This window comes from Falco naumanni, chromosome 4, assembly GCF_017639655.2.
Source record: "Falco naumanni isolate bFalNau1 chromosome 4, bFalNau1.pat, whole genome shotgun sequence".
Lineage (NCBI taxonomy): Eukaryota > Metazoa > Chordata > Aves > Falconiformes > Falconidae > Falco > Falco naumanni.
Genome location: NC_054057.1, coordinates 106,541,636 through 106,555,695, shown reverse-complemented (window position 1 = coordinate 106,555,695; position 14,060 = coordinate 106,541,636). Strand labels below are relative to the sequence as shown.

The 14,060-nt window shown below is 57.4% G+C and overlaps 1 protein-coding gene across 3 annotated transcripts in view; it reads right to left on the bottom strand.

Moving 5' to 3' along the window:
* Nucleotides 1-1,221: 1,221 nt before the first annotated feature.
* The window catches only part of STAB1 (stabilin 1), a 57,801-nt gene continuing 44,962 nt past the window's right edge, over nt 1,222-14,060 (bottom strand). For all 3 annotated transcript variants that reach the window (XM_040590151.1, XM_040590150.1, XM_040590152.1), the window contains 25 exons: nt 13,369-13,488; nt 12,319-12,366; nt 12,109-12,192; nt 11,876-12,022; nt 11,570-11,707; nt 10,853-10,912; nt 10,571-10,747; nt 9,924-10,010; nt 9,286-9,432; nt 9,050-9,115; nt 8,272-8,497; nt 7,525-7,674; nt 6,564-6,668; nt 6,018-6,125; nt 5,644-5,837; nt 4,850-4,994; nt 4,250-4,383; nt 3,808-3,973; nt 3,465-3,571; nt 3,148-3,267; nt 2,579-2,731; nt 2,337-2,456; nt 1,933-2,076; nt 1,414-1,557; nt 1,222-1,333 (listed from right to left, as the gene is read on the bottom strand). In XM_040590151.1, coding sequence (XP_040446085.1) covers nt 1,283-1,333; nt 1,414-1,557; nt 1,933-2,076; nt 2,337-2,456; nt 2,579-2,731; nt 3,148-3,267; nt 3,465-3,571; nt 3,808-3,973; nt 4,250-4,383; nt 4,850-4,994; nt 5,644-5,837; nt 6,018-6,125; nt 6,564-6,668; nt 7,525-7,674; nt 8,272-8,497; nt 9,050-9,115; nt 9,286-9,432; nt 9,924-10,010; nt 10,571-10,747; nt 10,853-10,912; nt 11,570-11,707; nt 11,876-12,022; nt 12,109-12,192; nt 12,319-12,366; nt 13,369-13,488 — 3,141 coding nt within the window. In that variant the 3' untranslated portion in view covers nt 1,222-1,282. The remainder of the gene's footprint in view (nt 1,334-1,413; nt 1,558-1,932; nt 2,077-2,336; nt 2,457-2,578; nt 2,732-3,147; nt 3,268-3,464; nt 3,572-3,807; nt 3,974-4,249; nt 4,384-4,849; nt 4,995-5,643; nt 5,838-6,017; nt 6,126-6,563; nt 6,669-7,524; nt 7,675-8,271; nt 8,498-9,049; nt 9,116-9,285; nt 9,433-9,923; nt 10,011-10,570; nt 10,748-10,852; nt 10,913-11,569; nt 11,708-11,875; nt 12,023-12,108; nt 12,193-12,318; nt 12,367-13,368; nt 13,489-14,060) is intronic.

Here is a 14,060-nt window from a genome sequence, read left to right as displayed (position 1 = left end):
CCACTCTGGTGGCCCGGGAAATGGGAGAATATCACACTGTTGGAAAGCTGGGTGTGTGGGAAGCCCATGGCTAGGGGATGAAGTGGTAAGAGGTGCCCGTGGAGGAATGTGTGGTCCCCAAAGCATGCAGATGACTGTCACTGCTGTCACTGGAGACAGGGAACAGTTGACGGCAAAGTGCTTGGTGCAGGCTCTGGAGATGTTGGTTGCATCAGTCTGCCCCCTCCTCCCTTCACTGCTGCACCCTTTGCAGAGGGCAACGGTGCCAGCTTGCTCGCAGGGGCTAGTGCTGTTGAAGGGAAAGAGGGAACAGAGAATGGACACACTTCTTGTGCTCTGGCAGTGAGCTGGCAAGGAAGTGGGTGAGCAACTGCAACGTGTGTGTGCTGGGTCTTCGGGATGCACAGCGTGTCTGTGTGGCCGGTAAGGGCTGCCGGTTTTGCAGGGGGGCTGGAGGATCAGCGTGGGGGCAGGCAGTGGTTGCTCGCGAGCCCAGGGCTGCAGCAATTGCTGTGTGAGCTGTGCTGTCAGTATTGTGGGGCAGCTGAGGGAGAGGAGCCAAGTTGGAATGTTCTGCCAGGAAACTCCTCAGAGAAAGGTGTGGAAGTACAGTATGTAAGTGTCAGCATCTCTCCGTGAGACACACACATGAGCACACACACACAGAGGTCTTTTCTCCCGCATGTTCCTCCCTGGCAGTGTGCCAGGCTGGCCCATCAGTCTGTCACCTGTGTGTCACCGCCTCATCTTTGTGCTATGTGCCAGCCTGTCGCAGACTTTCAAAATGCCTTGCTCTCTACTCAGTGGCCTGAACAACTGTTGTTAATGTAGCTGCTCTAATCAAGTAGTTGTAGTACGTGCATGTGGCATTTGATGTCTTAGTGCTGCGTGTAGTGTGAAGGTTGAATAAAAGTCTGCAGCATGTGTAACTAACTGGACTAACCACCTCACTGTGGGGGTGCTGCTCATCCCTCTTCCTGCCTGCCCTCGGGGTGCAGCTCTGGGCGCAGGGCCAGGAAGGAGCCCGGGGCACAGCTGGGAACGGCGTCTAGAACCGGGCCGGAGCAGGCTGGGGCGGGAGGCTGGACGGGGCGAAAGGGCTGCTGGGGCCGGTGTGACTCGGACTGACGGCGGGCAGCGCAAGGGTACAGGAGGGGGGCCCGGCCTGCCGGGGTGCTGGCGGCGGCAGGTACCGGCGGGGGCAGGCGCGGGCACGGCCGGTGGCGCTGAGCTCTTTATTTGTCTGCGCCCCCGGGGCGCGCCGGGGGCCGGGCGCGGCGCCTCACTGCGGGCGGCGGCGGGTGGCGGGGCCGGCGTCTGCCAGGAGCGAGTCCTGCGGGAGAGAGCGGGGTGAGCGGGAGAGAGCGGGGGGGCGGGGCGGGGGGCGGGGCGGGGGGGCGGGGCAGTGCTCACGTGCAGCGGCTCGTAGTCGGGCGCGTGGGCGCCGTACAGCGGGTTGGGGATGGCGACCAGCGGGCGCTGGGGGCGGGGCGGGGCGGGCGGTGGCTGCTCTTGCCCCGCCTCCTGCTCCTCCTCCTCGTCCGCGCGGAGGTCCGCCTGCGGGGAGGGGCGGGGCCTCGAGCGCTGGGCGGTCCCTCCCACCCTTCCCTCGGTCTCGCTCACCCGGGCTGCGCCTGGCCCTCGGCCGCCCCCTGCTGCGCCGGCGGAGCCCCCTCCGCCCTCAGCGCCCCCTCCCCCCTCAGCACACCTGCCGCATCGCCCCCCCCCCCCCCCCCGGAGCTCCCCTGAACAACCACCACTGCCGCCAGCACCGCTCCCACACGTGGCCACCCCCTGCCACCGCACCAGCGCCCCTCAGGGCATGCCCCCGCTGCTCCGTGCTCCCCCGGACTCCCCCCAGCTGCCCCCCCCCCCCGCCATCCCTCCAGCGCGGCCGCTGCCCCCGCGGCCTGCTCCCGAGCCCATACTGACCTGAAAATACCCGAACTGCTCCTCCCGCCGCCGCCTCACACAGTAGTAGGCGGCACCGGCGCTGGCGGCTAGCACCACTGCAAAGCACAGTGCGGACAGTGTCCCCGTGGCCACGGAGCCCGACGCCCGTGCCACACCGTTCACCTGCGTCAAAAAAGAGCAGCGTCCTCCAGTCTGAGCCAGAATGGCACTAACTGGCAGCACGATGGGAGCTCCTGCACAGCCGTCCTGCTGCGGCTCCCCGGTGTGACCGTGGGCAGCCCAGCCAACACAAGCCATGCCAGGAAAGCAGAGAGGCTGAGGCCAGTCCTTCAGGATGACTTGGTCGCCCTGTCCCCATCCCCCAGGCCTAGCACCACCTGTTTCAGCACCTTCCTTCCCCATTCATGCCCTCAGACGTTCACCTGACCAAGATGAATGATGGGTGGTGGGATCCTCAGTGGCTCTGCAATCGCATGAATGATGCCGTTGAAAGCTATGATGTCCCACTCCACAATCATCGTGTCATTGATCCCCTTGGCATTCTACAGCACAGGACAGAGATGATGTCACCCAACCAGAAAGCCTCTTCATTGTTCCCTGTCCCAAAAGAGCTCTGGTGAAACCCTGTGGGTGTTTCTTTGACCTCCGCTGAGGTTAAACCTACTGAGTGCTCTGTACTGTTGCCCACTGGGAGGTCCGACACGTGGAGGTCATATCCTGACTGGGATGGAATGATGGTGCCCGTTGTGAGGTTGAAGCTGAAGAGGATGACATTGCTGGATGACACATGGAGCTTCAGTTCTTCTCCTGTCAGTGTCTGAAAAAGCACCAGGGAGCAGGGAAGAGAAACAGCTGAGCTGGCTCTCAGCCCTTCCCTCCTGCTGTACGCAGCCCCCACCTGGCCTAAGCCCAGGCATTCTCCATGGCCACAAGGCAACTCATTTCATGGGCAACATGGCACAGAAATACTGTGCAGAGAAGGGGGACCGCTGTCCTCAGAAACAGTGAAAGCTCAACTGGAGAAAGCTCTGAGCAACCCGATCTAAATGGCTCTTCTGGGTGAGGGGTAGGACTAGGCGCCACAAGAAGTCCCCTCTGACCTAACTTCCTCCTCCTTCCCCACGCTATTTCACATCGCCGTCATGCCAGCTTTGGCGGACTCCTGATCTCCTCTGGGGCTCCGATAGTTCATCCCATGTGCCCTCGAGTGGCCGCTCATCCCTGCTTGCTTACTTCATTGTCTGCGAAGCCAGAATTCAGAGGGACAAAGAGAGTTTTGGGAGCGGAGTCGTCAGACAAATAGGTGAAAAAATCCAGTCCTTCTTCTGTGTCATTGGCAAAATCGAGCAACATCTGGAAAAGATGGGAGATCCTCCCCATCAGCACATTGCCAGCAGCTCAGTGCTGTTACCTTCCCCAGCCCTGGAAAGAAAATGCCTCTGTGTTTGTTCTCTCAGCCATGCGTGCCCTTCTCCCTGTTACGGCTGATCCCTCCCTCCACCCTGTTGCTGGCTGCTGACATACTGAAGAACCAGGAGGGCATCACTTACGGAATAGAAGGTGGAGAAGCGAGCGTGGTCTGCGAGCACGTCAGGGAGTTTGCCACTGCACCAATACCCATCTCCCACGAACCCGTCACGGCAGGTGCAAATCAGATCTGCACAGGAACGCCAAGATGCGACTTAACTCGCCGGTGCTGCCAACACTGATCACCTCTCCATCGACTTCTGGATACCCCGCAGCATGTTCCCTCCTGACACAGGCATGGCGAGGGGGATGTGCCTGCCCGCCCGCCCACGCCTCATGCTCTAAGGGCAGTTCTCTGCCTGCTGCCCTGACATGTCACTTATGCCTGACAGAACCGTCCCCAGGAAATATGCTCGTGCCACTCACCCTTCTCCCGATAGCAGAATGCATCCCAGGTCTCGCTCAGGTTGCTTCGGAAGCCGTAGTCCACGATGCCCACTCGGTTAGCCCCACAGCTGGGGTTGGGGTAGGCTGTGGGGTACCCGGCTGTGCCATTGTCCAGCCAACCCACCAAACACAGATGGAATCCCATCTAGCAGAGGAAAATGAATGATTACATTAAAAATAGTATCTCTGGGCCAGCTTTTCTGCCCTGACGCACACTCCCATCGTGCAGCCCTACCCGACATCCCCCCATCACCTAAAGGGCTGGGCACTGCCAGGGCCTGGCCCAGGGGATGAAAAGTCACCCACCCACATGTCACGGACTTGCTACTGCTGGACTGAGCCCAGGGAGAAGCACTGCATGTCACCATCCCACGAGGCGATGGAGCCAGCCCCTGCCCGACCTCTGCATCCCTGTCCTGACCTGCTGTGCTGCCGAGAGCTGCTGGAAAGTGGCCAGGGAAGCACCTTCTGCGGCACAGGCCTTCTGAGCCTGCTCGTAAGTGAAGTCATACTTTTTTCGGGGTGACTGCAGATGAAATACGCCCATAGTCTTATCTGCAAAATACCATGGCCAGGGAGCATCAGTACAGTATAGAGAGTGAGCAGCCTCCCTGGGGCGGTTGTCCCTGCGTGAGCACAGACGGCGCTGCCGGTGCTCTGCTGCATGGGAGGGTGGGATGTGGACAATGCTCCAGTGAGGGCAAGGTGGGACACAGCGTGGCTTCCTCCGAGCTTCTCACCTTCCACCGGGGAGTCAGTGCTTACTGGCAGTGTAACCCCCCAGAGGCCATCTCACACATCACGCAGGAGCAGACAAGGATGGCTTGTCCTCCCCGTATGACACGTAGGGGAAAAGGGGAACGTGAAAACCAGACCAAGCTACAGAGGTGAGTCCCCGGCCTCTTGATCTTCCCACCCTCCAGCTCTCCCGAGGGGTGCCCCAGCCAGAAGGTGAAGGATGAGGGAGTGTGACCTCTCCATGGAACGTCATCCCTGGCACTACGGGCTTGAGGACACTCACCATGAAAATGCAGGTCGGTGCAAATGGCCTCCCGATGGCACTGCCCGTTGTCTTCCAGACACCGGTCTGTGGGGGGCACGGCCTCTTCAAGGCACTGGATCCCGTCGCCAATGTAGCCCCGCTTACACTCACAGCGCCGCTCATTCTGCAGCACAAAGGAAGAATGGCATTTGTGTGAGTGCCAACATGCAGGTGCCAGCTGGGGGGGTCCTTGTATCCCTGTGAAGATGGGGATGAGCCTTCAGAACGCCTCTACAGCATGCCGGGACTATGACAGAGTTACAAAAGGCTGCGCGGCCTCTGTCTAACTGCAAACAAACCAAAAAATGTCACATTGAATCCTTGTCACGTGCTGTTTGAAAGACAACTGAGCTTCGAGGTATGTGGCTCATGATTCTTGTGCTACATCAAGCCCCCAGTCCCATATTCTGGTTCCACTGTAAAAACGGCCAGCATTGTCCCTGAAGGACCAGCCCGGAGACCCCAAACAGTCCAAAAACGCCACAGCTGACAGCTTATGCCCTTAGACAGACGAATGGGAAAAAAATGGCCTCATCAGGCCCATCCCCACAGCCAGGCAGCAGACGGAAGGCACGGCCCCTGCCTGGCAGTAGCGACCCGCAGGGTGACTGCAGCAGCTGAGGGGACCGGAGAGGAGGGCCAGGCCAGGGCACTGCAGCAACAGGGAACACTGTCACATTGCTGTCCTCCAGCAGCCTGAAGCATCCCCCAGCAGCCACCTGTGCTGTTCTCCCAGGCATGCGGGTCTCCCTGGACCTAGGGGACGTACTCACCGGTCCGGTGCTGATGCAGTTGGCGTGCTGGCTGCAGTCCCCATTCCTACCATCCGCACACCTGTCTATGGGGTCGCAGACGTAGCCATCACCTCCGTACCCGGGCGCACAGGCACAGGAGACATTCACACCAACCTGTGTGCACTGTGCGTGCCTGGCGCACCCCCCGTTGTCCTGGCTGCACATGTCAATCACTGCAGGGATACAAGTGTTAGGTTAATGGAAATACACAGTGTCCTGGGGGTCTGTCTGTCTGTCCTGCCAGCTGTCACGCCAATATGGCAGCGGGAGATGGTCACCTGTTGCCTTGCTGTGTTGTCTGCTTTCCCCTCCGCTCACCACCCGGCCACCCCAGCCCCTCGTGGCCCCCCTACCTGAGCACATTCTCCCGTCTCCTTCATAGTGTAGGTTGCATTCGCAGAGGTTGCTGGAGCGGCAGGTGGCATGGGGGTGGCATGGTGGAGAGCAGGTGGGCGTCATCACTGAAACCAGAATGCACACAGCTCAGAAAGATCCCAGGGCTGCAACATGGGCACAGCTGCCATCACCAGCCTCTGCCCCAGGCCACCTGCCCCACGCTCCCCCCTCTCTCCCCCTGTGCTTTTCTGCAGATGCCTTGCCCAAACGCAGAGGACCGTTACTCCATCACACACACCTCAGGCCTTCACCTCACCCTCTTCTTGGAGCACCTCTGAGCTCAGGGACTTGTTCATGACCAAATACAGCTTTCCTCCTCCTGATCGCCCGAACCCTTGTGAAATCCATCAGCACGGGCCAGATCTCAGGATGAGCCCCACAACTGAGAACTCCTTTTTGGAGGTATTTCTGAGCAGCTGCTTGAACAATCCAGCTATTGGGAAAGCAGCCTTATGGCGCTCGGTCCCAGGGAACAGCGGGCGGTGGGGCTTGGCATCCCTCACCTAGTGGGATTTCGCAGCGGTCTCCAGTCCAGCCCTCGGCACAGAAGCAGAAGCCATCGCCATGCAGTCCTCCGTTGCACACGCCGTTCTCGGTACAGTTACACTCTGTGAGGAATGGATAAAAACACTGTCACAGCATCTGCCTTGGTGGCAGTGAAAGGCCACGCTCAGGCCATGGGACAACCAACCACACAGCAGAAACGTGGCTTGTGTGGGCACTCCGGGAAGGCAGGCGCAGCGGTACGCACATCCCTTCCTGTCACTGCCAGCCCTGCCCCCCCGCCCTGCGACATGCACCCTTCGTGAAGGAGGGGAAGCCCCTCTGCACCCACAAACCCCTGTCGTTCCCCTCCTCTCGGCATTTCTAGAGATGTGTTTTCCACTCCGAGTCCCTGCAAACACACAGGCATCAAAAACATTCCTGAAGACCTCGTAAAATCCAGCTTGGGATGGGGGGATGGGGGATTGCCTTTTCCTTCCCTTTGCCTCACAGGGGCACAGGTCCCTGCTGAGCACGTCCCAGGAGACGCTCTTTCTGAATAGGGTTCATCACAACATACAGATTTTCCCCACAGCTCAAAATACATCTTAATACTTTCTGCCAGACTGGGGCTCTCAGCTGTACTTGACAAACAAGGGGTCTCTGACCCCGTGGCCCTGGCACAGAGGTGAGGCCGTCAGCAGCATGGCTGCGCTGGCCACAGCTCCTGGCACGTGCCACCCAGGCTTCTCAAACTACAGCTGGATTACCGGCTGTCCAACCAAAAGCCCAGGAAGGGATGTCCCCAGCCCCCGAGCCCTGACCCAAGCATTGTGGGGACCGAGGTGGCAGCACTGATTCCCGTGCTCTACGCTGCAGAGGTCAGCCCAGCACCTCCTCCCTCTCCAAGTAGCACCATGTGCCGCAGCCACCTCTGCACAGACCCCCTGCATCGCTGCCGCCCCACAGCCTCCCCCTTACCTCGGCAGTCTGGCCCGTATCTGCCCGGCGCGCACAGCTCACAGCTGGTCCCGATGAAAGCCTGGCTGCAGTTGCATCTCCCCGAGCCACCGATTTTGTCATCGCAGGTACCACGGTTACTGCAGGGTGCCTCCAGCCCTCCTGGGCACGCTGCAAATGGGGCAAAAGTGAGGCTGCGGTGACAAAGTGACCCGGTGCCCAGGGGTGACCAGTGCTTGCTCGGCAGTCTGGGGAGTGAGTGCTGGGGACGTCTCGTGACAATAAACCTTAGGAACAGGGGCAAGAGGGACAAATCTGGCATAGCTTCCAGCCTGGGAAGACCCTCTGCTGCAGCAGGCTGAGTCTGTGCCGGCCTGCCCCATGCTAACCCGGCAGCAGACTCATCCAAGGGTGTGAAACCTGCCCATGCACAAAGCAGAGATACCAGGGAACGGAGGAGCATTGGGAACGTCGAGGGGTGAGTGACATGTGTGACAGCCACCCCCAGCAGCCCTGTGCCCAGGGCTCTCCGTGCAGACAAGTGGTTCTCCATGGAAGGGGAATTCCCTGTTACGATACCATCCATGTGCACTCCCGGGGGATCGTTCCCCTGCAGGCTCCACAAGACTGGGGCTCCCAGCCTGAGGTTTTGACCAGTGTTCCCCAGGGAAGCACGTTGATGGACCCCAGATGCCTGTGCTGAACCAGTTACGCCACCTTCCCACAAGAGAAAGGTCCGGGGCAGGAACGGGTCGTGCGGTTCCTTACCCCGACAGTCACGGCCATAGTGGTTCGCACAGCACTGAGGGACCCACTGGGTGGAAACGCAGCTCCTCCTGCAGCCTCGTTTCAGAGGCCCCCTGGAAGAGAAGTGTCTTCTGAAGGGGTCCCACGGGGAGGGTGGCCAGGACGGCCGCAACAGGGAGTTGCGGTGAAACAGAAAAGTGTTTCTCAGCAGCTGGTTTCCATAATAGTAGCAGCGCCTGGTTTCCCCCTGCGAGGAAACAGGCAAAATACAGAGTTTGCCACATTGGTCACTGATGCCTCGCCTTGATTTTTCTTGCGTCGCTCATTCAGCTTTATGACAAGTAACAGAGGCTTCCTAACGTGCAGTGGGGCTGGTGACAGAGGGGCCACAGATGTACCTCACGGACATGCCAGAAGCCCGGCAAAGACAATGGGCGATGCAGTGGGAGTGGGGTACAACCACTGCCCCTAAGGGATCTGTCTGATCCCTGGTTCATCTCCAGCAGCCAGGCTGAGCAACTTGACTATAAAGCACCCAGAGAAGCCCCTAGTGCGTCCGCAGGGACCCCTGCAGCCACTGTCACCCATATAGGGATGGACCAAAGACCACTGGAGCCCCTGACCCCATGTTACTCGGCCCAGCTCCAGCCTTATGGGACTGCGTGACCTGGGGCAAGGCATGGGCAACGTGACCGAGCTGAGGGACGCCCCCGGGCCGGTATGCCTTCATTTTGCTGCTAAAACATATTGTCATCAGCCCCGTAACGGGCCTCCTTGGTGACAAAGCTGTGAGCTTTACCCGTTGAATGGAGCCATCAGGGCAGGGTGGCTCGAAGCCACAGAGTCCGCAGCTCTCTGTAGATCCCTGTGGAGGGGAGAAAGAAACCTCACAACAACTCAGTACGTGCTTCTGCCTCTTTCAGCTGCTCGGAGCTTTGCTGAGGAAGAGCAGCAAGCCCTCCTGACATCCCTCTTCCCAGGCATGGGGCTCAGGAGGTGGCACAGGTCCTCACTGGCCTCATCCCAAGTGCTCACCTGCAGCTCAACAAAGATGAACTCGTCACACCGAGATCCCAGATCCGGTGGCTCCAACAGCCTATCAATGCCATAAGCAATGCCCCCGTTGAATTCCATGTGCCTCTGGATGATGGTGGCATCGCCGTTCCCCACCAGAAGCTCCCCCTACCAGAGGAAGAAAGCAGTCTGTGGTCCTGGCATATCCTAAATCCTGGCTGCACCACCCAAAGGTTGCCTTTTCTGGCTGCCACGGCTTCTCAATCACCTCAAAAACTCTCCAAAATCTCTGTGCTCATGTCCTTGACCACTCTTCCTGATCGCCACTTTTCTTGGCCATCTCTCCTAAAAAATGGCCTCTGCCCTCGCAACATTTGCTCTGTAAAGGTCATGACACCATGCGGTTGGTTTTGCAACCTGGTCATCATGAAGCGCACGTGCAGGTACCACGTGGCTCTGCACTGTCCTGCCAGCTGGCCACAGAGCCCTGAGCCTCTCTGCAGGCTCAGCTGTAGCCAGGGGAAGGGGGTGTCCCAGCTGCGAGCACCCCAGCTCTGCGTTCGCTTCCCGCCAGTGACCAACACGGAGCGTCAGTTGCCCCGTGGCTAATGCCCAGGGACATTTAGTGGAAAGCCGAGCCCAGCATCGCCGTCACTCACCACGTGCGTTTTGCTGCAGCTGAACGAGACGGTGGAGCCGTGCATGGTCCGTGTGGATTCGACTTGGGGCACGTTGCCAGCAACAATCTAAAGGGAAAAAGAAGAACGTGAAGGGAGAGAGGGGCAAACCTGGCAGCAAACCTGGCAGTTCATACTTCTGACAGGGTGCTGCCCGGTGAGGACAGGGGTCAGCAGCCACACTGAGAGGGAGTGTGATGTGTCAGCACATGAAGCCAGTGGAGGGGGGTCAGCATAACTATGGTGGGTTAGTCCCAGGTTTCTGAACAGTGAGAGACCAGTGTGCATTAGCAGGACCTTGTTTTGCCCAGCTGGACCCTTCCCTTGTCCGTCACCCCTGCAGGCAGGAGCCCGTTTGTAAGCCCCGCACTGACACTCTGGCAGTGATGTGGCCTCCCCAAGAAGCCGATGACAGAAGCTGCAGCTCAGCCACGCTGCGCCAGAGGTTCACGATGAAGCAGCAGTTTCCTCAAATGCTCAAAGAGCTTTGGGTCTTCTCAAGAAAACTAATATGCTGCATGTTCTACAGCAGCAAAATATTTGACGGGGCTGCTCTGGCCTAACCATAGGCAGGCAGTGGCACCACATGTGGCCGTGGGATGTACGAGCCTGTTTGTTGTCACATTTACCTTTGTGTCTCTGATCATGTGTGCTTTGAGGTAGGAGGCCAGCACGTCCCGAAGCTCTCTGCGGTACAGCCACTTCTGCCTTTTCTCCGAGAGGGCATTAAATGCAGCATCTGTGGGCCACAGCATGGTGAAGGGTCTGTGCAGGGGGTCATTAACCAGCGGCAGCAGCTCCGCATCCTGTCCAAGATAAGAGGGGATACAAAGAAAAAGCCACAAGCCAAAATTGAACGTGCACATGTACACACCACCTCCCCACAGAGCAGCAGGAGTCGGGTCACTCACCTGCAGCAGCCTGCTATAAATGCTGTACCCAAAGGCCTCTGCCACTTCCGTGATATTTTGCTGCAGAGAAAAGAAAGCAAACAACTGTCACCAAGAGGTCCCCCTCCAGGACCTGGAGCAGCAATGCAGGGGAGAAACCAGACTGTTAACAACTACAGTAGCTAAACACAAGTTTATCTCCGTCATCATCATGCTGATGGATTTGGCAGCATTCAGCACCTGCCACATTTCTGATTCATCCTGGGTAGACGCTGCTACGGCAGGAGCTGGGATGAATTTCAGCGCTTTCTTGCACTGTACAGAAAACGTGTTATCTTCTGTAAAACACAGCATCTATAAGCTCCTAGCGCGTGTTTGAGGAGTACCAGGGAGACGTTGGCACTCTCATGCTGCAATCTGCTCTGCGCTGGAAAAGGAGTGTGATGCTTGGCATGGGACGTGATCCCCCTGCCCACATCCAGTGCTGTTGCTCCCTAGTGAAGGATAAGGGTCCTTCTGTCCCACATACGGCTACGCCACAAATGCTGTCACCTTCACAAGCTAAATCCGTGCCTTCAGACAATCCCTACGCAGATGGAAACATGGAGGAAGAGCATCCCACGTGGCCTTGGGCTGAGGGCTTCTCAGGGACAGCGCTATCAGAGCTGCTGGGAAAAAGATCCTAGCCCTGTCCTCACCACAGCAGTTATCAGGGCACAGTGACGGCTTCAGCCTTACCCGTGAGATCTTTGAGGAAATGTTACGGTCCGCCAGGTCGCTTGGAATGAGGATCTTGTTGATGAAATGAATGACCCCATTCACGCCGATGATGTCACTCACCACCACTTCGGCTTCCTCATTGAGATAGATGCTATTCTGAGAGAGGAGGGATGCGATGAGGTATTCACACCCACGGCATGGCCCTGTGAGGCATCTGTGGGCCCTAGGCAAGTCACTTGTCACAACCACAGTGGACTTCAAATGACAGAGAAAGTGACATCGTGACAAGGGGGGGCAGGGAAGGGAACTGTGGCAGAGAACTACCTCTTTCACTGTGATCTTTAGTTTGTGGCCAGATAAAGATGTAACAGACTCCAGGGCTTCCAGGTCATCAGACAGCAATTTCTGGCAACCCACCATGTGGTAGCGAAGCAGGTCCCGGAGGAGACCCCTGCTCCTCCACTCCTCAAACTGCAGACACAGAAAAAGAGTGAGGTAATGCTGGGGGCACTTTGCCTTGCGGAGGCAGGGGGCACTTGGGATGGGAGGACACTTACCATTGTGGTGTTTCCTATGAAATCTGTGCGTGGGACAAAGACAGTGAAAGGCCCTACCCCGCTGAGCTCCTTGATGTTTTCTGCCTGTGGTAGAAGAGCATTTGTGGGAAGGGAAACAGAAAACGTGGTTCCAGTTAGCGAGACCCTTTGCAGAAAACCCTACGTGGGATTTAATACACAGAGACAAGGACAAAGCTGTTTGTCACCAACCAGTATCATCTTAAAGAACATGGATGCATCTTCGATCCTTCCGAGCTCCTTAAACAAAGAGAAACAGTTGGTGTCAGCAGAGTCCCTTCCACTTGCTCCCCACCAGCCAGCGCAGTGACCTACTCCTCCTGCTCCAGGTATCTGTCCCACCCCAATGAGACACCAGTTCTCCTGACACACCACAGTGACCTTTCCCTCCCTCCCTTGCCAGCACTGCAGGCACAGATGATGGGGAGGTTACAAAGCAGACTGACCTCTGCTTAGACCGTTCCCACTGCAGGTGTGGATGCAGAATGGAGCAGACAGAGAGCTGAAAGCTGGCTGCATCTGCAGCAGCGGTCTCATAGGTGTAACTGCCCCGTGCTCGTGGGAGAGCTCGAGCGCTTCACGAAACCTCCACTTTAACTTCACTGTGCTGCCACTACCAGTTCTGGGATGCTGTACAGAGGGGCAGGCATGGGCTTGGCAGGGCAAATGTCCTCTCCTCTCCACACTAACTTTCAGTAAGAGCAGAAGCACAGGACAGTCATTTTTTCTCCCAGCTCTGATGTGGGGATTGTAGCTTTTATTTGCCACTACCAGAAAAGGTCACCAGCTTGCCCAAGGACAGCTGCCGTACTGTCAACAGAGCTGGAGACAGACTGCTGCCCTCCAGACTGGCTCCCAAGTCCTGACACGGCCACAGGGAACACCTGCCCTGATCCCACAAACCGGGAGAAGTGAGCTCCCTTGGGGGGAAAAAAAAATTATCCCCATTTGCTTATAACATTAAGAAAATAGCACCCCAGAGGTATGGCCAGAGCAGCTGAGTGTTCACATTATGACTGCCTTTGGAGCAAAGCTGCTTTACTGTGATTCTCTCCCACAGCCGGCACACCAAATACACCTACAATGTACGGACAGTTTGCCTCAAAGTACCTGTCTCCACTCCTACACCACACGTCAATGTGATACTACAGATCTGCTAACCTGCAACTTACACTCGAGGGGAGGGAGCGGTTTGCTGCAGGGCAGGGGCCCAAGCACAAAAGACGCTGTCATGCTTCTCACCTGATACACTTTGCCACGGCAGATGAAGCCATCTCCAATACTGTGCCAAGAGCAGGAGCAGTTTCGAGTGCCAGGGCCCGTGTACTTGCAGAGCCCAAACGGACTACAGCCCCCGTTGTTCTAGCAAGGAAAGCAAAAGGCTTGCGTGGAGGTGCATCACCAACAATTTGAACGGCTACTTACATGTGGAAGCTGCTAACTGCATCCTGTCCAGTGGAAAGGAAGCCATTCCTCCCATCTGTTTAGTGCCTTAGATTAAACCTCACCCAAATCCTCAAGGGCTTTTCAGCACCAAATCCTCCCAAGAAAAAAGACTTTCAGACCTCACTTTGGAACACAGAGTGATGACAAACCCCATGATTCAGAGAGACATTTTGACAGGGCAGCGATGCCGTGGGCACAGATTACTCTTAAGCTTTTTAGTATGTCCTACACAAAATGGATGCAGAGAAACAAGCCCACATGCCTCCAGCCCTGTCACGGTTTCCACACTGCTTCTCCCACAACAGAGAGTGCCAGGTGGCTCACATGCTTGCAGGTCATTGCGAGAGGCAATGGAAACCAAACACACCATGAAATCCCTTTGGTAGGTGAACAGGCAAGACAGCCCCCTCTAAACAAGCAGGCTAACCCTCTTCTTGCTCTTAACTGTTAGGAGAAAGGAATGCTTCAAGGCAGTGGCCTTCACCTCT